The sequence below is a fragment of the Ptychodera flava genome, chromosome 11 (assembly GCF_041260155.1).
Source record: "Ptychodera flava strain L36383 chromosome 11, AS_Pfla_20210202, whole genome shotgun sequence".
In the NCBI taxonomy this organism is placed as follows: domain Eukaryota; kingdom Metazoa; phylum Hemichordata; class Enteropneusta; family Ptychoderidae; genus Ptychodera; species Ptychodera flava.
In genome coordinates, this window is record NC_091938.1 from 25,188,594 (window position 1) to 25,213,810 (window position 25,217).

At 37.4% G+C, this 25,217-nt stretch overlaps 1 protein-coding gene across 2 annotated transcripts in view; it reads left to right on the forward strand.

The window, feature by feature from the left end:
- Positions 1 to 10,278: 10,278 nt before the first annotated feature.
- LOC139143909 (endoplasmic reticulum resident protein 44-like) overlaps positions 10,279 to 25,217 on the forward strand; it is a 29,198-nt gene continuing 14,259 nt past the window's right edge. The window contains exons 1-2 of one of the 2 annotated variants that reach the window (XM_070714513.1): positions 10,279 to 10,453; positions 14,404 to 14,519. In XM_070714513.1, coding sequence (XP_070570614.1) covers positions 10,412 to 10,453; positions 14,404 to 14,519 — 158 coding nt within the window. In that variant the 5' untranslated portion in view covers positions 10,279 to 10,411. The remainder of the gene's footprint in view (positions 10,454 to 14,403; positions 14,520 to 25,217) is intronic. The other variant, XM_070714514.1, reaches the window with a different exon arrangement.

Below are 25,217 nucleotides of genomic sequence, written 5' to 3' on the forward strand. Positions count from 1 at the left end.
CGGCCTCCTCTAAATTGGCTCGACAACGGATAATTCCTCCTTCCGATATTTAGGTGATGTTATTCGTCCGAGCTGAGGACAGGTGATCGCCGAAATCCCCAGGCTTGCTGCCGGTAAACCGACTGAAAACTAGTATTAGTACCGGAGTAAAACAATCGCAATCGCGAAAGGGTGCTGTGTAACTTTACGCTGAACAATATACACATACACGTTACGGGGAAACACGGAAACAGAACAGAATCAGAAACACGTCTTCCTCTCGTTCCATGTATTATCACAGACGCCACAGCTTGTAGAAAGTGATCTGAGAGGTTATGGAGGAAAATTGAAAATGTAAAGCGTTACCATTGAACGTCATGAAATGGAATACCCCAACGATGTCCGGAACGGGTCAATATACTCTTGCGCCATTTTATGCATTTGAAAGGCCCCTTAGCGATATATTCTGAACTATCAATAGAGACCACTTAAGTTTATGTAAATATCCATGCATGGCTCACCTCAGTAACTCTCGAACTGCTATTATTCATGTGCCGCTTCCCCTAATGTATCAGGTCGTTTTAAATTTCTCTTTAGGTCGCAGTATTTAGCAATGAAAGAGCCTTTCAAAGGATAATCGGCAAGGCATAGCCCTTCTAAAGATCTTCGATCGTGCATGACACCGCAGTTCAAGATATTTGGGTCACAGTCAAGTTGCTTAGCAACTCGGTTACACGAAACAACGTTTCAAAATATTAGTTGTTTGTTCAGCATACGTACGTTACAGGGACCTGATACGTCAGGTAAATTCCAATATTGCGTCACTACCCTAAGGTATTCAACGGAGAAAGAGGGTTCTTGTAAGCTAGAAAATTGATATTCGTAATCTGAGCATCCCCCAACTGTAGACCCGAGGGTTAAACTCCACCCACCCCACGCTAAAAGTTTCTGGTAAGCTTATGGGTGCAGGCTACAGCCTCTCACTCCGAAGCCCTGCTACTTTCAATAGACAAGTACATCGTGTTGAAATGACAAGCTATTAAATGACTGTTGTATTGTCGATGGACGTCGCGTACGATTACAAGGAAACAAAATATTTTAATCTTGAATCTTTAAGGGCCAGTAAGCTTAATGCTAAATTTTGATGGGTTTTTTTCAATTATTTTTCTTTTGTATATCAATCACAAGTTCTTATTGTACTCCCAAAAGATTGTTGAAACACGCACTACTTAGGTTGTCTACATAGCGTCTATATGTGTAAAATGCACTGTTATTGTTTACATTTGATTTCTAGTCCGGACCAGAATTCATTTACCAACAATAACAATGCAGTTTACGCATGTACAGGCTAAGTTGACAAGCTGAATACTGTGTATATCAACATCTTTTAGGGAGTAGAAGAAGAAATTAGGATTGACATTAAAAACAAAAATAGTGGGAAAAAATCATCAAAAGTTAACGTTAATGTACTCGACACATACTAACAGAGGGTACATACATTACAAATACAGTAGGAGAAAAACAGTAAACAATCTGTGTAATACCACAGACAGATTCGCTTCTACTGTCTATGGTAATACAAACAGATTATAGCCATGTTCAGTAGTTGGAGCACAGGTGTATGGAGGGACTGTGGCCGGAGAAACCATAGACAGAAGTGATCTACTGTCGGTGGAGCGACAGGAGGGTTCAGCATCATGAACCGCACTCTTCAAGAAGAGAGCAAGTGATAGATAATTACAATATATCACCTGCTTTATATTCTCTTCTTTTTGTGAGATACTTGGAGAAATTGATAGATCAATGTCACTTCCTTATAGTTCTTTCAGAAATGTATTTCTTGCAAAAAAATAACAAAGGAAAATACAACTCATCATTTATTTCATGTATTACACCTTGAACGAATTCTTTCATTCAAAGTTTAATTTTCAAGGTTTAATTTTCCGACATAATTTAATCCTAAGATTTTGATCGCTCATTCTGAACTTTGAAATACATCTATGTAACATAAGTTTGTTACATCTCTGAAGTGATTTCAAAATGAGAGTGAGATTTGAAGATTCTACAAGTACTAATCATAATGTGTTACCACGAGGTTGTCTCGAATCAACAAATAAATACTTCTTCCAACTATTCACCAGCAAATGTCTGTTTTATTCTCCTAGACTGTGTTTTCAGCCCCAGTGACTTGACTGACGGCGCTGCCTAAATTATGGTGAACAAAACTAGCCCAGGAAGAGTGACTCTAGTGATATTTTCCTTCAGGGACTTTTCAGAATGTGATTTTCAGGAACACTATTTAATCTACACAAACATCTAAAACAGAAATGGGGAACCCAAATTCAAAGTTTTACACGGGTGGGGTATAATCAGGAGAACTTCGATTATGGGGCTATAGAGGGGATGTTCTACCGTCTCTTGTCCCTGTTATGCAAATTATGCTCTCTTGCAAATATTTAAAACCGTTCTGACCATCTAAGAGGCGGTACAGAAGCATCGCCAAAAACAATTCGCCGAAAACCCCCGAAATTTGACCTCATTGTACATCCAACAGCCATTACGGAGGTATTTCATTCCCTACTTTTTATCAGACTGTAAGCATCTCTTTTCTCCACGACTTTTTTCAAAATCTTACAAGAAGGTTAAGGCATTTGGCGGTCGTTGACTCCATATTGACTTAACATATCGAAGGTTATCTTGACAATTGTAAGTAAATAAAGAACACCGACAAACAACGTTTTGTTGATTGAGAGATGTTGGATATGAAAAATTAAACTGTATGTAAAATAAACGTACATCAAATTGAAGCGGCGCGTCGTACAATGGGACAGCAGGTATACGTCTATAAAGATGATAGCTTTGATTGTCATTTGCGACACCTGATGTTTCATTTAATCAGATTCTATTGCGGGTAGTATGGAATTGTATTTTTACGATTTTCGGATAATTATGTGAAAAAATTGCGGGGTTTTTTACGAGCTTGTTCTGATGAGCTAAATATTTCACGCAAATTGGTGCCCGCATGACCATTTTAGAGCTGTCTTATGACGAGATGAACTCTTTCCTCTTTGTCATAATGTGTATCATATTTACAACAAGTGGACCAAATAGTAAAATAAATACAACGGGGTAATTTCATCATAAGCGGGCACTTATGTATGGTGCGTTATCAAAGAAATAAAAATTCTTGTTAACCATCAACAAGTCTATACGTTGGTTGGCTGATCTCTGGTAAACTGCTAGGTACGAAACAGGAGAGCGCAATAGCTACAAGAGTGGGGTTGCAGAGGAATGGATTATACATCTCTAACACTGTAGAATCCTACCGACCAACATAACTACTTACCACTTCTAAATTAAGAGCCGGCAGAGATAATTTGAAATATGTCTTCTGGTAAAGGACTCTCTCCCCGGGTCTTCACAACACAACTGTCTACGAAGACCATGGACGTACCGACGGTCGAGCCCTATAGCTGGTCGTCGATTGGAGTAATTGTGTTTACAGTCATATGCTGTTCACTATACCTGCTTTTTCCTGCTTCCTTGTGCGATCGATGCGTACGCATGGACATTGCCGCGTAAGCTTAACTATTGTGTAATATCATCGACAAACCATGCATGTAATTCGTATCATGATCAGGCTACCAACATATGTGGGATACAAGCGGTATATTTTTGTTTGTGTTGTTTTTTCATGTTATTTGTTCTCTTTTGTCTGTTTGTTTGTTTCAGAGAATGTTTTGCAAAATGAAGCACTCCCTACATAATTATCGCCAATTATAAATCGTTGTTAAAGATCAATAACAACGTAGTATTCTTCACCAATGGAAGTTAATGAGACATCTGTATTTTACTCACTCATTTGCTGATACATTTAAAAGATAAATTGCCGTGAAATACTTATTTATACATGGAAAGCGCACCATAAAATGACTGTCACATATTGGGAAAACAATACACATGATCACATCCAGTCTTCGCTATTGAATCTTTCGGAATTTTTTTGCGAGCAGTACAAATATTACGGATAATTTCTCTGAAGCGTTTGCGAGAAGAGCAGTGTCACCGAATCGAGAAAGAAAGACGTCATCACACAAATTCTACCGTAATCTCAGGCTATTTTGCTCGTTTTCGGATTCCATGTTAACATTTTGTTCACAAAGTACCCAGCCCGCCTAAGCTTTTGCCTCGGGTACAGATTCGTCCAATGTCGCATCGCATAGTATTTACCGCTAAATCTATCATTTAAACTTTGCCGGGCTAATGCCTTGCTCGAGGTATAAGAAAAAAAATAAACTCAGATTTTAGCATAGACTCTGCAGAGAAATATACGCTATTTTTTTGTTTTGTTTTGTTTGTTTTTTGGGGGGTTTTTTGTCAAAGTTTTTTCTGAAGACCACGTGCACGTTGCCCAGAATTGCCGCTATATTTTGTGTCAATTCCCGTGACTGGTGGAGATATAGACTGGATTACTCTAAAGCTAAATGTATTTTCTGACTCACTAAAAATAGCTCCCCATAAGCTCTTAATATGTCCCAAAATTATTAAAAGACACCAGTTATCTGGAAAACAGTCCCTTTGGCACTGACTCGTGAATCATTCGAATTCAGTGTGTTAAGCTTAACTCCGCGTTTTAAGTTTGAAATTTATTTACAATGAACAAGAGATATTCATGTTCTAGGAATTTGCAAATTTTTGCATTCGAGTAGAGCTGCCTTCTAGGTTAAGTAGGCAGCATAGCCAAAGTTAAGCAGATTATGATCGATATTAGAAAATAAATTTATCGGTAAAATTTAAATCGATGTTGATATCGCCAAAATCGTACAATGATGCAATGATAATAGAATAAATGATAATATACATATATATATATATATATATATATATATATATATATATATATATATATATATATATATATATTACATATATATATAAACACAAATTACTTCAAGAAATCTGTTACTTAATTTTCATGCATCCTGCAATCTTCAGACAGATAAAGTGCTTCATCTGTCTGAACACTGCATTAAACTTAAGTAATAATATGAAGTAATTTGTATTATATATATATATATATATATATATATATATATATATATATATATATATATATATATATATATATATATATATATGTATACACACAAACACATACACACACATACATTTGTATACATATGTATGGTGTAGGTGTTATCTTAGAGGAATACTGGAATAGTTGCAAACCCTATGCTTATAGTATGTCTAAACTTAGTATTTAGATAAAACTTCCGTTAGTTTTCATATTTATCATACTTTTCAAAATCTCTTTTAAGAATGTATCAATGTTCTTTTGATTCAGAGATTTTACTGTCAGTTTGTCAACGCTGTCACCAAAATTCACTTTAAAGACATGAAACACTTACATAAAGCATGCTGTATGTCAATATACTGACCTACCAGGGCCATGTATATTACCACGGTCCTGGAGGGACCGTGATATTACCGATACACTACCTAGCTTACTGACTCTGGGCAACAAAATAGAGTTAAATTATGTTGACATTTACAAATTTTTCAATCACAGGAAAGACAACCCTGATGTGCTCTTCTGAATGATGTATCTCTGTCTCAACGAGATTGAAGCAGCCTCTGCCACAAACATCAATAATTTCTGAGCAGATGAAACAAATCAGTCTGTAAATGTATCTGCCATCTGCCTAATCCCAGATCATAAGTCTGAGGTTTGCTGTCTTTACAAAATCTGCAGCTGTACTGTATGGTATATACACACACCTTTTGTCAAAATTTGAAAAATAAAATATGTATGATGAAGAATTTGACATAGGCAACTAATATTTTCCATAAGTATATCCAAATTCCATATTTATACCGTTCTGGGCATATGCCAGCAGCTAGCTGTAAACAAACGTGATATTCATTTATTTTATTTTTTTTATCTATTTATTTTAAATCAGGATTTGTAAACTACATCCCATATAACACTAAAAAAATCACGTAGACACCTATCTAACAGAACAAAAATCAGACAATTGGAACTATAAAAAGAGAGAAAAGGATGTTAAAAAAACAGGGAAGTAAAAGGTACAAAGCGCAATCAGCGTTAAAGCTTCTGTGTCAAAAAGGCCAGCTAGATACAACTACCGGGGGCCACTACATGGTGTTTCTGTAAGACTCATGAAACTTTGAGAATACAAATACGTCGGAGCTCACTATTTTCGTCAAGATGCTATTGTTACTATTATGCAGTCTGACGGAGAATTTATACAATATAACCACACGGCGGATTCTAGGTTTTAAGCCCAAAATGGACATCACATCGTATGAATATCTGTATGTGAGTGTATATGTGTGTGTACGTGTGTGGGGGTGTTCTAGGAGTATACTCCTAGTATATTGGACGCCCCAACCTGCCTGCCGCCAATGTCATACACAACCCAGACACTTACAGCGATTTTATTGAGTGTTGCTCCCACGAAAGGAAGCTCAACCCGGATGAAATACTAACTTAGTTTTAGTGATATCAATGTTTCATAATTCAATAAGTACGAAAATAATATCATATTATATGACTATTCATTTTCAATTAACCTGTGTGCTTACACTTGTTTCTGATATTTTTATCATCTTTGACTCCACAACACCATTCATTACTCGAATAAAACACACACTAAAAAGTGTCCCCTAAACTCACAAACACAAGAATACAAACCTAATTAAGATTAAGGAGAGCCAGGGCCATGCAACAATTCATTTAATAATTTTCAATGGGTTTTGATGAGAAAAAGTAACACAAATAAAGTCCGTACGTATATAATGAAATAGCTTTAAACAGGATAGAATTTATTTTGTCCGGCAGCAATGTCCGTAGCAGCGTTTAGCCGTTGAGGGCGTCATACGTGGAAATATCTTCTGTGGATAAACTGTACTGTGATTGGCGCTATGCTGCGGACGAGGAATACAACCGGCCTACTTTAATACCGACTTTCACATAAGGAATAATGCCTACTTGGATCTCACAATATCTGTATTTCTGAAAGCCTTTATAGGCTATGTTGCAATTCTTCGGCTTGTATTTTTGCTTTTTGTTAACACTTTGGCAAAGCGACACACAATTTGAAAGTACGGGTTTTTTTTTGTTCTTGGCAAAATATCAAGTTTCCTGTACCAGATACTACTTGCTAAAAATATTGAGATATCTTAAGTTTAATTCTGAAGTTGGATGCTATAATGCTGAAGTCACAATATTAAGGGTTTGTATTTATATGGGCAAGTACAATGCATCAATTTAATGCCGTAGCCCGACAACCACCATCAACCTTCATTCCACTGACCATTCATACATAGGCTGCATTCACAAATACTGGTGGGGGAGGGGCTGAAGGAATCGCGATTGAAATCTTATTTTTGTTCAGATTCCCCTCAGTACCCTAAAAAATTAACCCCCGTTCAGTATAATCAAAATTTCCAAGTCGTAGGCAGATATTTTTGTTTAGTTTATACAAATACGTTCTTGTTCTACTCCCTGTGGCATGTTGGACTGTCCAGTATTCAGCTTGTCAACATAACCTGTGTCACGATGTATATTGTGCATTTGTATCATTGACAAATTGATTTCTGTATGGCCTCTAATTAATATTATCAACAAAGTGTTTAAAGGCTTTGTTCATAATCTTGTTAATATCTTGTGTTTCAGCATGATTTAGGGAGACAGCAAGAAACTGTATTTGATACAACAGTGGCAGCTACTGTCCCGTTACAAGGTCTCCTTGTTGTTTTTCTTTTGAAAATTCAAATGCATTCATACTATTTTAGCTTTTTTCGAAACAAATGTCATGAAATGCGATAAATGGTTCCAGATTTTGTTTATAATTATATCACTGACGTTAGATCAGCTGGATGACATAAAATATTATTCATCATTTGTTGAATTGCGAACCAAAGTATTCTATCTGAAAATACATACATACATACATACATACATACATACATACATACATACATACATACATACATACATACCTACCTCACATTTAGTAACATACTAAACGTGAGCAATGAGAGATGTTAAAGAGGCGAGGAATAAATCAAATTGACCGTAGGTGGCGTAATATCATTTTGCGTGAACAGAAAAACAAAACCTAATCCACACTGATATTTATAATTTGAACAGTTCCGTTAAACATTCAGTTTTTCAACGTCTATATACTTGTTGGACATTTCAAGTTTCCAATTCTGTGAATAGAAATCGGCATATGTGAGTGATGTTATATTTCTTGGCGTTATAAATGCTTACAGTTGCTCAGATACGGCAGCTGTTTCATTGACACTCCACAGGAGTGGATTTAGAGAATTCCCAAGGCGTTTGAAGTAAGGATCTCCTGAAATCCAAAAACAAACATTAAAGTGTCAGAGTATCAAAAGAAACATCACTGCACTACTTACGTTTTAAGGTGTATCACGGTCATACGAACAGTCTATTTTTTGTTTTGTTACACATAACAAGATTATTGGGCTAAAATTGAATCAAGAAAGTAACTTATAAAAGCTCCTTCCGCACTGAAACCGATCTATTCCGTCAAAGATTCATGGATTTTTTATGAAATACATAAAAGAAATGAGTAAAAGAGCTTTCCGCATAAAGGGTTTGATAAAAAAAAGATCCTTGGTGATTCACTTCTCCAACTTGGTAGGAAATAGGTTTCTCTGACCGCATAGAGAAAGTACAAAAAAGTACTTTCAAGTTTCTCGGGCACCGTAACAGTGATTACATTCAGTCTTGTATGTGTTTAACCTATTCTTGTATATAATACCATTTTCCAGTCATGTTTATTATAATATCAGATCACTGATTCCTTCTCATTTAATTCGTCTCATTTACTTTTTTATAGTTCCGTGGCTTAAATGACATATTACGTTTATGATAGACATATCTGTTATAAAAGTATTATTCATGAATAAATATAAACTTTTCAAACCAATGATGCGTGCCATAGCTGGACTGGATGGAGCTATGCCAGACATTGAAATTATAGTTGGCAGAGGTTGGTGGACAAGAAAACTAATGAGAGAACTTGGTTCTCGGGACCAGTACTAAGTTAAATTTTTCTGGTCACGTGACAATGAAATATAAAAGAAACAGGAAGCTAATATTATATTATTGCCATTTCTTTTCGACAAACACTCCTTAAAATTTCCCCTCAAGAGACTTCAAAACACACCCGGCGATACAAATCGATTACTTGCGAGGTAATGAAGATACAAAATCAACTTTTCTGGCAGCGTATTCCAAAGAAAGAAATACCCTAGCCAGCGATTGTGACTCGAAATTATTAAGATGTATGTATTATGTGATTATTAAGATGTATATATACTTCATATTTTTATCATTGCTGTGTCATATCACCCCTACCTGTTAGATTTCGTTGAGTAAATAATAAAAAAAAAGACAAAGTGTAGATTACTACACAGTTTTGAATGTTTTGCCTTTTTTCTAAAAGTCTTTTGCAAAATTTTAACGAAAACAACAATTTTGCGAAATTATTTCTTCTTTTTCGCTATTAAGGTAATATGCACCTCCAAAGTGAAAGACTTAAACTTTTGCTCAAACTTTCCTCAGTGAAACTTTCAACCATTCTCTTACCAAAGCAAGAATAAAAATCAGGGGTCACCATGCAAACTTTGGTACTAGAGAGACAAATAACTTTCGATTTTTCGATATTTGAAATCCAAAATGGCCGCCATCCCTGTGTTAACTCTATGGGAAAAAATGAAATTTCAATTTTCGAAAAATAAGACCATGAAAACTTTTCTTTTGCCGAGAGCTTCAAAATGAGCCCCCACAAGAGGTAGGTCAGAAGAAAATTGATAAAATTTGAAGGCCCAAATTTCTGTCCCCGAGGTGCGTTCTACTTTAAAGATAACGAAGCGAACAGGCGTTATACTACCAACATCAATTGATAGAATTGCTAGTTGACAATTTTTTTAATGGCAGTAGAGTCGTCGGAAAGTCATCATCACCTGGCACTTGCACTGTACATGTGCCGGACTGGGTCGATGTGATGATAAGCGCGCCTCCAACGGTTCGTGTCCGACCTTACTCACAACTTTAGGCTCGTACATCAATTTTTTCTAGTGAGTGAATGTTTGTCGAAAATATCCCTAATAAAATTTAAACTAAAATTTAAATGTGTGATTTTTCGACATTAAGTATATACTAATTAACATAATATTTCTCATTCAATATAAAAATATACCGTATCGGAGCTCTGTATTTGATTAATTAAATATTCGCCGAAAAAGGCTGCAAGCCTCGCCATATTCATAGACTGTGTTGCCCCCGATTAGAGTCGACATAGTGTGATCAGGATCTCACTCTAGGGATTCTCTCACTGGAGCGATTGATTCGTCAGGCGTGGGATATATAGGCATGATGAGGGAGTACAGCTTGGTTGTATCTGCCTTACTTCTGGTGAGTATCTGACAAGTTTCGCACGCATTGCAGCGCTGACTAAAGTTGATGCTGGGCTGCCTGACCCGGTAGGTACGTGTCGCTCGCTACATGTACAGAGTGATATCGAAGCTGATTGCTATGCCGGCCAAACCCAACTCATCTGCGATGTGACGAATGTGCTGTAATAATATAGCACTCACGGCAATCGAAAAGAGAGCGTACAAACGACCTTTTCACGTGAATCAAGAAACATTCATTGAAGGTGGCGAGACAGCGTTTCCTTGTTTAGTGCAAATGTGCACTGGTAGTCACCAACTTCCGGGGTAAACTAAATACGGGCCGGGCGACACTGTCAATGTGGCGAGCTGTGATAGGCTATGTCGTTAGGCTTGGACAGGGGTACCGTAAAGGATCATATTATACCTCTAAAAGATGAGTATCTGCTACAGACCTTTTTTGATCGCCAAAAGGCTCACAGTGAAAATTTTATTTGGAAAATGACCCTTTCAAAGTTACGCCAGTGACGTTTAAAATTCCCAACGCTGAGAGGGAATCGTATTAAATACCGTATAGCTAAATGTGACATGTTTTTGAACTGTTCCAAAAGTCTTAGTTAACTGGTATCTAGAATCGTAGTGCCGCTGTGGTTTACTGGTAAATTTACGACACAAGCAAGATTAATGCTTAACGTCTGGCCAAGTGTGGTAGCGTGCAGCAATTCTATTTGCAGCCAAACGACAGACTAAAATATTACAACGTGCTTTTTACAGCTGTTCATGTGGCGGAGATATGGGATTCCATATGCTATATTTACTTCCGTAAAATATCGCAAAAATAGCGTGAGTGTGCCACCATTCTTCCGAACCTTTGTCATAAAGACAAGGTGCTTACAACGTATATTGACTCACTCATGGCCGAAAACCTGGTGACTACACCCTGGAAAGCCTGTAAGCCAATAAAGTACTGCAGATGTGTATGTATACCCATTGAGATAGGTGTGAATGAGTGAAACACTTATAAGCAGGCCAAAATAAGCCAAGGACAAAGGGTCATACAGCCTTAATTAATTCAGGATTAAAGTGAAATTACCATTATCGTTCAAACATTTATGCTTCCTGAAAGAAAAGGTTCATTAGCTAATCCATCATTGAGACTGACAGAATTATTTCTATCATTACTAATAATAGTGTATATATGCAATAAATCCTGAAAAAAAAATTTTCCAATGAGCAAATTTAACTTGCAAAACTGTTTGTGGAAGTGCAATTCTTGCCAAGAACAGTAGGTATGTCATGTCCCTGTGCAAATGACAGCAAATTAATAAGAGCATCAGTGTTTCAAGAAGTCTAGGAATTCACCCAACCTTGTAACCTAGCCCATACTCAAGATACTAAAAGCATCAAAAGCCCCACAGAATGTTATGTGATGTATTATCAGAAGTTATTACTACCCGTTTCCTTTACTATTTTAAAGTATGTCTAATTGCCTAAATGAAAACATTTCTTCCCAGTTTCAATGACGTTATGATCTTAGACTCATTATTAATCGACAGTGTACGTAATTAATATATTGTGGTACTTTTAGCCAATAAGTGAAAAACTGTACCATCATGGTTAGGCCAGTAGGTTTTTGTAGCTTCACACAAGTCTCACTAGTTCTAGGTACAGTTTTGTGGCACCAGTCTGGAAAACTTTGCTGCTCTAAAACTAGTCTTTGACACCACCATTTCTCTAATGTCTATGACACCACTGACCATTTCAAAATTAAACTGGATTGAACTTCTAGTGAGTATCACTATCATCAGTGTCACCCTGATACACATCTATGTTCCCAGTACTCTGCAGTTCACTTATGGCCTCAGTGAATTTGATTCCCCACCCTGGGACACCTAACAGCCCACATGATAACATAGACTACAGAGGTAAAAGGACTACCCCCATGCAGCGACCCTTTGGTGAGAGGATTGACAACTGTTGCAAACATTGAAGAGAATCGACAACTTCCTCCATGCAACCTCTGCTACAATTGCAGTCAAGATTGTTTTTGCATTTAATAAAGGGTTGCTTAAAAAATAGCCCCAAAAGGTTTAAAACAGCAAAAAGGTGCCAAGATACCACAGGAAATGTGTCCTGTCACAGTGCCTGTGTCATCTGACCAACCAAACAAAATGCCTCTTTTGATGTGCAAGATTCCCCATTTTTATGAAATAAATATGGCTGAAAATGGAAAAAGAGACCGTATGAAAATTGAACTTGACCATCTTCATGTTTGCAATTGCACTTGATTTGCTGACATGAACTGTTCTCCCTAGGCCCTTCAAGCATCACGTCTCCGTGACGCTTGCCTTGACCGCCGTGACGCTTGCTACAATGCCGTGACGCTTCAGATTTTTCCCGACACCCTTGATTGACAACCCCACTTGACAGCTCAGTGTATTCATTGGCATGGGACATCTGCCAAAACTAGCCTTATCAACATCGTTTTTAGTCCGGAATAGACTTTTTTGTGTCGATTGACGAGTGTACATTAATCAATTGACACGTATATAGGTGTTGAAAAACACCGGCCGAGCGGCACATCGGTGTGGCCGCGACTTTGATCATGTGGTTCGAGCGCCGTGTCAATGGCCGCTTATCAAGTTACGTGGGGGATTACAGTGACATCGACGCCGTGAAAATGCTGGTGGTCAAAGCTATCGGTCAAAATTGCGACCCTCAAAAAAGGTTTATAAGGCGTCTATACCTGATGACGGTTAGTCTACATGAAATCTCCATGGCAGTATTACGAATGCCCATTTGTATTTTAATTATTTTTCTGTTCTTGTTGTTGAGACAAACGGTGAAAGTATCAGAGCAGGAGAACGGTAGAGTTCGTGGGCTGCACACGTTACGTGTGCGTCATATTACGCTACGCTGACTTGACCTAGTTTCTCGATGTTGGGGTCACTGTCATTTTACAAGTTTTTTGGCTAATCGTGCAATCGTTCTTTTGCATTCTTGTCGTCTTTTTTTTATTTCGCGCAAAGTTTTTAAAAATATGAGTTTGGATTAACTTTTTTGGTCGCGAAATGATGTCTACAGTGCCATGTGACGTAAACAGGTCAGACGATTTCCAAGATGGCGGTCAAAGTGTGGGCTTTGAGCGTTTCGCGCTGTTTTCAAGTTCAGGTCTCGTTTCAGGTTCGCTAAGGAGGCAAGTTACTGAAACGACAGGGGTTTCATAAATTTTGGTGACGATCATTCGATCGTGTAAATACGTCTGAATTTTCTGTTATGGTAAACCGTAACAGTCCCTCTATTCATTGGGACCGTGACCGTAATGTGCTCAAAAACTCGCTGGGGTACACAGCCCTGATTGTGTGGCTTCGTTGCTCTGTATAATTTCGTAAACAAGTGACGCAATGTTTCATTGCAAATGTTTCTCCATGCAATGAGAGTACGAGTTGAATTTTTACAACTGAAGTTGGACTGCTGAAGAAAGCAAGATGTGACCGTTCAGTTTTCATGTATGAATTTATTGCAGTTCATGGTGCCACCTGTAAACTTAATTGTGTATTCCCCTGATATGTATGTTCATGTAGCAATGTGTAAGTAAATAAAAGGCATATTAAATGACTAGAATTTGCAGTGACTGTTTTATGTGTGTGTATGTATTTAAATATATGTAAATGTATGCAAATTAATTATGTAAATTTTATGCAAATTTCCGACATGCTTGCCCTTGATCCTGGGGAGAACACTGATGAACTGTTCAACTTCCACGAAAAATACAAGTTCACAGTTACAAAGAAAGGGCAACGCAATATGACAGGAGTATAGGGTACAGGTAGGTCAGGGTCTTGGCATGGGAGACAGGGTCATAATTTGATGATTTCTCAAGTGCAGAGAAAGAAGAAAATCATAAAACATTGACAGTTTCTTGTGAAAATTTGAAAAAAAAAATCTACAATCTGTTTTCCTCTATTTCAGTTGATTCTTCTGCAGACATCAAATGGAAATTCCAGCGTTGTGAGTCTTAACAAACAGAATTTTGATTCCATCATCAATTCAAATCAAGTCGTCTTTGTCAACTTCTACGCTGATTGGTAAGTATACAAGGTGGAAGAAATATTTTCAAAACTCATTCTTGTGAAAATAAGTTTTCTCTCCCTTAGCTTTATTGAAACCTATAAACTGAAGTACAGTATATTTACACTCATGCATTCTTGAATATGCAACTGTTTAACCCTTTGAGCGCCAAAGTCAATTTTTGTCACCTTTATAAAATACACCTCTGTCAATTTTTTTTCAGATTTTTGACAAAATTTTGATAAAAAACTTTAGCCAATGAAATGTGATATCCATTTGGTCCAAAATATCAAAAAATTCAGAAAAATTCAAAAAAATTGGTAAAATGTCGCACTAAATTTTAGGTGGGAAAAAATTACAGCACTCAAAGGGTTAAGGTAGTATGCATCTCAAAACAGAAAGATTTAAACTTTTGCTCAAAATTTCCTCACGAGCAATTTAAACTGTTCTCTGTCAAAATCTAGAATTGATAATCACAGGTCATAACACATCTGGAAAATTTTGGTATCAGAGAAATAGATTGCACAACATTAGCCAATATTTGAAATTCAAAATGGCTGCTTTCCCTGTGTTAACTCTGAATGGAAAATTTGATTTTCGATTTTTCACAAAAACAAGACTGATGATTTCATACACTCTGTAAGCTTGAAATGAGTACCACAGGCAGCATATCAGCAAAATTTTAGAGCCCCCTCCCCCTCGCAAATATCTGAGGAGCATTCTACCTTCAAGCAGCATGAGTGGTACAGTAGATAGGTACCATCACATCAACAGATTGTGCAAGTCATCATTATCAGGAGGATCTCTGAAGATTATCTCAGGTCAATGACATTGCCATTGTTTCAGTGCTTGCAGACATTCAGGATTTAGGCATTTGGAAGCCCTTGTCTGTATACAAGGGATTTCACAGCAGTAAATGTAGCTCACATGGAAGCCCTTGTCTGCACACACGGGATTTCATAGCAGTGATTGTAGGTCACTGGTGACACTGTACCTGCACTGCTTGAGTGTCATAGACATAGATTCAGTACACGTGGCACACACTTGATTTGAATGTTACTCTTTGAGAGCCCCATTAGCTTTATCTTTTTGCATTTTTAATGGATAAGATGGTTTGAAATCAAAAGCAACTTATGTAAAAATGGTTACAGAAGTGTGACAACAGAATGTTTTTCAAACATTGGCGACCAACTGTTACAAGTTGTAATACAACTTAGATTTTAACAGCTAAAAGTTTTCAACCTGCAAGTCAAGTACACTGTCTGGAGACGACTTTAAAAACTTATGAAAAAAGTGACATTTTCAGATAATATGGCAAGGTAAAATTAAAGGGAATTGAAACCCATCTTTTTTAAAAGTAAATGGTATTTTTTTTTAAGGCAAAATGCAAAAAATGCTAACAGGGCTTACAAAATGTATCCACAAAATGGCTAATAGGCTCACCAGTATGTCTTGCAATATAAACAACAAAACTTTACAGATAAAAATTCTGCACACATAGTTCAGCTGTCTTGCCGAAAAACATTTTCATCATTGGAAAGTTAGAAGAGTTTGGAATTCTGGAAAACTGTATGCATAGTATTCTCACTCAGAAAATCCGTCAAATATACAAAGACAACCTATTTGCATATCTCCATTCTTACCATATCCTCCCTGAGATCTAGTAGATTATCCCGGAATAACAATGTTATATCAGTGACTTTAAATCCTTCACTATTACAATTTACATAATAATCTGCAGTGTTATTAAAGGTAGGGGACGCAACCCAGGGATCAAGTTTGTTTTAGTCTGTAAGAGGATTATGGAAGTGTCATAGCCTTTTGTTTTCCATTGACATTGTAATCTAGTAAGTAAATTTCATAGCAAGACAATCTGATGTCTGATACAGGCCTTTACATCCAAGGGTAATTTTCATACTCCTTTCAAATTTCATATATACATAGGTTGGTGTTTACACCTAGCATTAGCAGGTGATTGATGTGAAAGCATCAGATTTGATTACTCAAGACAGGTTAATCATAGTGTAAACATGACTTGTAGCCAGCAAGAGTTCGGTTTGGTGTTTCACTGTACACACCTGAGCCCCTCTTATATTCAACTCACACAATGGATGGATGGAGTGAATGTACAGTAATTCATCACCAGCAACAAAACTGAGTGGATTGTTTGTGAAGTACATTATAATACATGTCCATATATCTAAATAATAAAAAATCTAAATTTACTAAGAAAATCCAGAGTCAAATGCCGGGAGATAGCCAGGAGATGTGCCAACAACTATTGGTTGCAATTATGCTCCTCCATTGAGCAAGCCTCTTCCACCGGAAATATCAGAGCCATGTATGATGTATGATGGCATTAAGCAGGCTACAGGTCCAAATGTGAAGAAAACAGCCCCCCTGAAATCAAAATCGGGTGAGGTCATAACTGACCGCAGTAAGCAAATGGAAAGATGGGTAGAACATTATCTGGAATTATACTCAACAGAGAACACTGTGTCTGAGGAAGCCATTAACAGCATTCCAACCCTCTCAGTCATGCAAGAACTTGACATGGAGCCAACTATGCCTGATCTTGAAAAGGCCATTAATGCTCTCGCCTGTGGAAAAGCACCAGGGAATGATGCCATCCCACCAGAAGTAATCAAACAAGGAAAATCAGCACTTCTCCCACACTTACATGAACTTCTTTGTCTCTGCTGGAAGGAGGGTGAAGTACACAGGATATGAGAGACGCTAAGATTGTCACACTTTTCAAAAACAAAGGAGATAGGAGCGACTGCAACAACTACCGCGGAATCTCCCTTCTAAGTATTGTTGGTAAGGTGTTTGCTCGGGTCGTCCTCACTAGACTGCAGTTGTTAGCAGATCGTGTATATCCAGAGGCACAATGTGGCTTTAGATCAGGCCGTTCACCATTGATATGATCTTCTCTGTGAGACAACTTCAGGAAAAGTGCAGAGAACAGCGCCTACCACTGTACCTGGCTTTCGTCGATCTCACAAAGGCTTTTGACCTAGTCAGCCGTAGTGGATTATTTAGACTACTCCAGAGGATAGGCTGTCCACCAAAGCTACTCAGCATCATCAGGTCTTTCCATACCAACATGAAAAGCACCGTTAGCTTTGATGGAGATACATCTAAACCTTTTCCTATCTTGAGCGGAGTAAAACAGGGCTGTGTCCTAGCCCCAACCCTCTTTGGCATATTCTTTTCACTTCTCCTGACCCATGCCTTTCAATCCTCTACTGATGGTGTATATATCCACACTCGCACGATGGTAAACTATACAATCTGGCCCGTCTGCGTGCAAAGACTAGAATAACGCGTGTCCTTATCAGGGAGATGTTATTTGCAGATGATGCTGCCCTTGCAAGTCATACACAAGATGGCCTACAGTGTCTCATGGATCAATTCTCCAATGCATGCAGAGACTTTGCCTTAACCATCAGCATCAAGAAAACTGAGGTGATGGCCCAGAACACCCAAAACCCTCCCTCTATATTGGTCAATGATTCTATGCTCTCTGTAGTTGACAACTTCAGATATCTGGGATCTCTCATTACCAACAACCAGTCTCTGGATGCTGAGATCATGGCAGGATTGGTAGAGCAGCCACTGTGATGTCAAAACTGAACAAGAGAGTCTGGGATAACACAAAACCTGACTACCAACACGAAGCTGAAGGTTTACCAGGCATGTGTCTTAAGCACCCTTCTCTATGGCAGTGAAACATGGACAACATATACCAGACAAGAGAAAAAGCTGAATGCCTATCACATGAGATGTCTTCGCAGGATATTGGGCATTACGTGGAAAGACATGGTCACCAACTCTGAGGTTCTTAGACGCTCAGGATCTAGTACCATATTTGCAATGCTGAGCGAGCGCCGTCTGAGATGGCTCGGTCATGTGTGTCGCATGGATAAAGGTCGCATTCTCAAGGATCTACTGTATGGCCAGCTTGAATGCGGATCACGTCCAAGAGGCCGTCCCCACTTGAGATACAAAGATACATGCAAAAGGGACCTTAGGTCTGCGCACATTGAGGTAGAGTCATGGGAGGACATTGCATCAGATCGTTCAACATGGAGACATGTTGTTAAAACAGGTGTGAAAAGAGCTGATGAGGATCGTTTCCAATCATGGGCACAAAAACGCAAGAAGAGAAAAGTATTAACCACACCCAAAAGCACAGATTTTATCTGCAACAATTGTAACAAGGACTGCCACTCACGGATAGGTCTCCACAGCCATAGTAGACACTGTTCCAGCTCAACATGACTCAATCCATCGTCTCTTGAGACGGACGGAGGCCAATGATATCAGTTTGTGAGTTTGATATAGTAAGTCAGTTAGGTTGGGTGGTTGTGTGCATCTATGTTGGTGGCTATTGATGTGTGCTGCTTATTTTACCCAGTAGAATGATTAGCTTGTTTTGTTCCTGAACAGATTCAGTAAAGATCACTTTCTCAGAACAAAAAATAACCCTTACACTTTGAATGAGAGAGAGACACTTCTTTTTTAGGTCACCTTTTCACAAAGACTATTTGTCAAACTATGATTGTTGTGAATGCATGTATGCTGTTTTGCATTAAAGGAATAGTTGTTAAATTTTTTTATTAAAAAAGAGCAAAATACTAAATATATCAAAATTTGACTCAATATTTTGAGGTACAAGTCAACATTGTCGGGATCCAGCCAAAGTTGTGATAAAATATCTTCTAATTTTAAACCCTAAAGGATACTTAGACTATACTGGACTTATTTACTATTGATGCTGGATGATTTTCCAATATCATTGAAATGTGCAATGTGGCACTGTCCCGGGCTTAGTGAAAGTGAGCAAGAGTTCTGCCTCAGCACTATATTGTCAATACCAATAAAGTTCTAATATTAGGCTGACGGGCAACGACCTCAGCTACATACATGTACGTGTCACACAGTGGCTGTAAAACAAAATACACCACTTTTCAACTCCTCCGTATGGAAAATAATCATGCCCTTAGCATCAATTTGCATTTCAAGTCGGGCAATACGGCATATCCATCACCATACCATATGTTCTATTTGCTGCTTACCGCCCCCATGACCTTTGACCCTAGTTCCATTTTCACAGAACAGTATTTCAAGTAATTATCTTGATTATTTTCGCCAAGCAGATGTGGTGAAGAACAATAAAGCAGGCACTTGATTATTCATATTAATATTTTTAATCACTCAAAAGAAAAACAAACTGGTTTTATGTTGAACCATGGAAATTAGAAGCGTTTACCTCAGAGGTTGAATTAACTGGGCAAATATCGCACTGTGGCAGCCATTGAAATTTTTCAATATACTGAGTAACGCACTTTTCAAGCTCAAAATGGTTCAAGAAAACAGACCAGCAAAATTAGAGAAAATTTAGAGAATGAAAACATCATAGGATAATATTCATGAGAATCTGTCATGTAGTGGAGGTGCGTAGTAAAAATCTTCATTTAATTGGGGTAATAGCCCCAACTTATGATAATGTCTTCATCACATTTGTTCCTGAAAATTAGTACATATTTTTTTAGTTCTCTCCTGAAGTACTTGGTATGTTGAACTTCAAAGTGCTGTGTATTTAGCCAGCCGTGCCAACACACCGCATTGTGTTACAATCGTAGACAGAATGGATAGCCCTTCTACTGTTGATCATGGTACAATGTTGTTATTATTGAAAAACAAATTCTAGTCCAGAGTGAAATTCATTTGCCAACGATATAATCAGGCTTTATGGACAAGTTGAATATAGGGCAGGCGACATGATGTTTGGATCAGATCAAGAAACAAGATTTTATAGACGGAACAAAAATATTATAAAATATTTCAAAAGTTGTGACTGAATGGAGATACAGGGTTGAGTCACCTGTTCCAGTACCATCATATCTGACAAACCAGTCTATGAATGGAACTGGGCATGGTAGACTAATGGTTTGGTTGGCAAAAGATATCACTTTCACATGAGTTGAATGTGCTTTCAACATTCTGACAGCATACCTGTCAGGTGCATGTAAGCAGGCGTTATACTAGTATTGTGATGTGTAAGTTTTTGACCATTGTTGCACAGAATGCGCCTCAGGGACAAATATTCGGACTCTTAAATTTTTAAAATATTTTTCTGGTCTACCCACTTGTTGGGGCTTATTTTGAAGCTCTTCAGGTAAGGAACGTTTTCACCATCTTAGTTTTTGGGAAAATTGCAAATTTAACTTTTCCCTATAGAGTTAGGACAGGGATGGCGGCCATTTTGAATTTCGGTTATCGGTAAACGTCAGGTAATTTGGTTCTCTGGTACCGAATCGCAGATGGTGACCCAAACATTTTTATTCTTTAATTTTGTAAGAGTATGGTTGAAAGTCTAAACGAAAAAATTAATGGTGGAAATAACTGAAATTTAACTGGGCATTGTTCATCGACTGACATGTGTTGTTGATGTATTAATAATAATTATGTTTCAGAGCTAATTATATTATTATGGCTGCAAAAAATTCATAAAATTTTGTCACAAAAATAAAAGAATTAACAATTTATACTGAAGGAAAAATATGCAGCAAGACAGCAAAATTTGTTTCAGAGGAATTGAGATCAGTCACTGGTGCATGTATGGTCTCTGCCTGTAAGCTATACCCAGACAGTTCATTGAAATCATGTGTAATCTATACATCCCAATATGGAGATTATAGTCACCAAGGTACCTGTATCTTGCAGCTAGATATAGAAATGCACTGCTGTGGTGATAATTGTTCAGAAGTAATTAGAAAATATGGTGAACACAGAAGGTACGGCATATCACTCATTTGTGGTACTGACTGTCTGACAGACAATGTACTATTTACCCATAGTTTTTGGAAGTATTCCAGCTACATATTTGGTGAAGGGTGGGTCGTACCACTTGAAAAACATTATATGTTAATACAGGAATAGATTAAATTATATACCATTGTTTACTTTTTATATGAGCTGTTTTATATCTATGTTTCCATAGTTATAAATTATGACTAATAATGCTAACAGACAGACTGTCTCTGCCCTATTAAAAGCAAAGTACGGTACTCCTCAAAAAAAAAAAAAAAAAAAAAAAAGTACGGTACTCCTTTCCAGTTCACACCAGTTCATTCATTGATGATTGAAATTTGATTAGCATTATCTAAAGCCAGACAAAAACATGCAAAATTTGCATCATACTCAGGGCCCTATTTATTTGAACATGCACATCCATACTCAATGTGTTTCTTGCTCTTGTCCGCGGGCCAGTAACATTCATCTCTGCAGTAAACACGGGAGTTCAAATACATCGAGTGGATATTCTTCGGATACATTCAGTCAGTTCAGACACATTATGTACACAGTATTATTTTTCATGTACTGCCTAAATGTAGCATATCTACCGTTTTGTTTATGTTCTGCTAATATCAAACATTCTATTTCAAAGGTTCAACTTATATTTATTGTGTAGGTATTAACAAAGGGACCATGTCTCACACAATAGGGTTTTACAGTTGGCCAATGTAGCGTTGAATTGTCCCGCATTCACCAGAACTTTCATGATTGTAAAGTTGGTCTGGGCTTGCCACTTTGCTTCAGTCCATTTCTAAACATTTAGGTCCTTGACATTGTAGACAAGCCCACCAGTTGCTTGGCTCTTCTTGGGCGTACACAGTACCGGTAGTTACTGGCTTACCAAGCTGTGGGCTTTCGCTTTAACTCAACAATTTATGTGACAGTCTGCCAAAGTATATTTCTTCAATTTCACGTACACCTCACATTCAGTGCGACAGTCTGATGTGCTCTCTCTTTTCATTTTTATGAGCCCCTCTGGCCTCAGACTTAAGTCTATTAATAACAATGTTAAAACAGCATTCTGCTTGCACTGACCACATTATTATACTTTTCAAAGTTTGTTCCTTAGCCATTGAGCACCTCAAAGGTTGCTGTGTCGACTCTATGGAAGAGTGTTCTTTAGTGCTCAGTCATTGAAGCATGAATTTTCTCAACTGAAGTGCGCAAGACATGTCACCACAACACTACTGATTCTCTGATAAAAGACATTTTAAACAGCATTGAATATGTATCCCAAGAGGTTAGGTTCAACAGCATCATCGATATGCTATTGCTAATTTAGTAAAAAAAATTACCACAGTCTGCATGTCACTGAGTCGACGCAGAGTCTTGTAAACAGTGGTCAAAGAACAGAAGATGGCAAAATTTTAGTTGCATGATGCAACTGCATCACTGGAAACTGCATCACTGCATTTATGGAAAGATTTGGCAGAGTCTTGAAAAAATTTTTGAGTGAATGTAAAATAATGGACCTGATTTTTGGAGATTAAAATGCTGAACGAAAATTTGTGGACCAAGGAATTGCATCCCTTCGTTTAATATGAAGCTGATTTGGGTGCAGTCGCTTGTTTCGGTACAGCTGCCATTTTAAAATTTTGGATTTGCACAAAGGATGCTGGGATATGCTGTGCATTAACAGCAGACAATTGTATGGGTCCCATATGCAAGGCCGCAGGCAATACGACCCCTTCCCTTTATTATATGTGGATGACAACGTACTTGTCAATAAGTTTGGTATTGCTAAAATGTTTGTATGACTTTAGCTCCTATTTGCATGTACTGTCAATTAACTTTTTCATTTTAATATTTTGCGAGCAAACACATGTAGGAAATAAAACAATTTTTCATACCATACCGGTATGACTGTTTATTTTGATTAATAATATACTTTGAAAGATTGAAAGGCTGTTTGTAGCAGTAGGCACGGCCAGAGGCATTGACTGGATGGAGAAGAAATTATTTTCAAATTTCAATTCTGCCGTGTCAGCCTTCCACATGACACCTGAGCCATGGAAAATTATGTGTCCAACTATCCAAGTGAATTTGCAGACATGTTTAAAACATACATGAAAGAACGAACAAGACAGGCAGTATATGTGACTGTATAGCAGTATTTGAATGTATATACTACATACTCATACTGTAATATTAAAACAAATATGTGGACAGGTGTCGGCAGGGAGATTGATCATGCCACAGACCCTTGAAGAAATGATGACAACTCGATCTACGAGAAGTATGCACTCATGTTCAACACTCTCTTTCACCTTTGACATTATGTGGCTTGATTGCGTGGCATGTTTGGCCATTATTTCAATTCATGACCTGCATCCGAAATGTTGGCATATGTGGTGATGGCACTGACTGATTATGTTTGTTACTAAAATCATGGCAAGCAAAGACATTATCAGCTACCAACACACACGCAAGCAGATTTATAATATGTGTTTAATACCCATGTTTTTCATAAGCTATTCCCCTGACAGGTGATTTTTATGGTTTTCATAATTTATAACATTCGCAGTTAATGGTACAGACTACCATTTTCACTGTTCTGTGCAAGATTTTTGAAAGTCGTCTTAAAATTTTGGATAGATATTTACTTTTGCTAATTATCGATAAAACTGTAATGTCCCTCACAAAATAATGATGTTTTGAAATTTAAAATTGACAGAACTGTAATATCAGTTAGAATCAGCTCTAATTAGGTTATGCAAATTAGTTCCTCACAAAGAGAATGATGTTTTGAAAATTGAAATCACACTTCGTATAGTCTGTGTGTGCATATGACATTCTTCTTGACAGTGCTTTGGTTTTGTGTAAAATGATGATGTTAGCATAATATTTTGAGGTTATTATTTGTCATTTTGAAATCCTCTCATATGACGTATTGCTTTGATTGACGATCATCAGTGTACCTGGACCCAACATTTGTTACAATGTTTGTAATCATTGGTAACATTTGGCGCAAAGCTGTTTTACAACAAAACATCCGATCTAGAAAAAACACAACCTTCAGTAGACAGTATGCACTGACAGGTGCCCCATAATGATGAAAAATAATATTCTTAGTAAACTATTCTACCTGGTAATTTTTCCAGAAATAAATATACAACGCTGTTCGAATGTTATTGTACAGACAGTTTTGTAAATAAGATTGGCCACCTAGAGAACGCGTACAAGCTGATTTCACTGCAGCAGATCAGAGAGCGGCATTCTTAACTGGACATATTCATGACCCCTACATTACAAATGTACCTCGTGGTTTTCTTCATTGGTTTTAATGCACTTAATCAGTTTAATCAAATGTTCTGTATCAGCCAGCCATATCAGCTGAATTCTGCACTCAGTTGTCTCCGAAACTTATTTCAATGCGAAATTTGCATATCCCCCCCCCTACAGAAAAATGTTGCAATTTACGTGTACAGTAGCACCAAAATCATCAAGATGTAAGGTCATGAAAATGGCCAATTTGACAAATTATGAACTCAATACTTCTAAACAAAGTGACATCACCATTGATTAACAGCCCATATCAATAATACGATTTATAAATTATTAATTCATTTCTCTAAAGAAAAATTACTCTCTGGGGAATCAAAAAGACTCATAGTCACAACATCCTCTATTTTGTGCAACTCAGAATTCGGTACCACCTCTTAGTTTTCAGGGATGAAATTTCATCAAATTTAATTTCTAATATCCAAGTAATGTTATTCTAAGCCATGGTGATCCTTCATTTGTACACATAAAAAACATGCATATAGTAGTTCACAACAACATTTAACACTATTTTAAACTACCACTATTATACCCACATATACAAAACATGATATTGTGTTCCCAGGCTA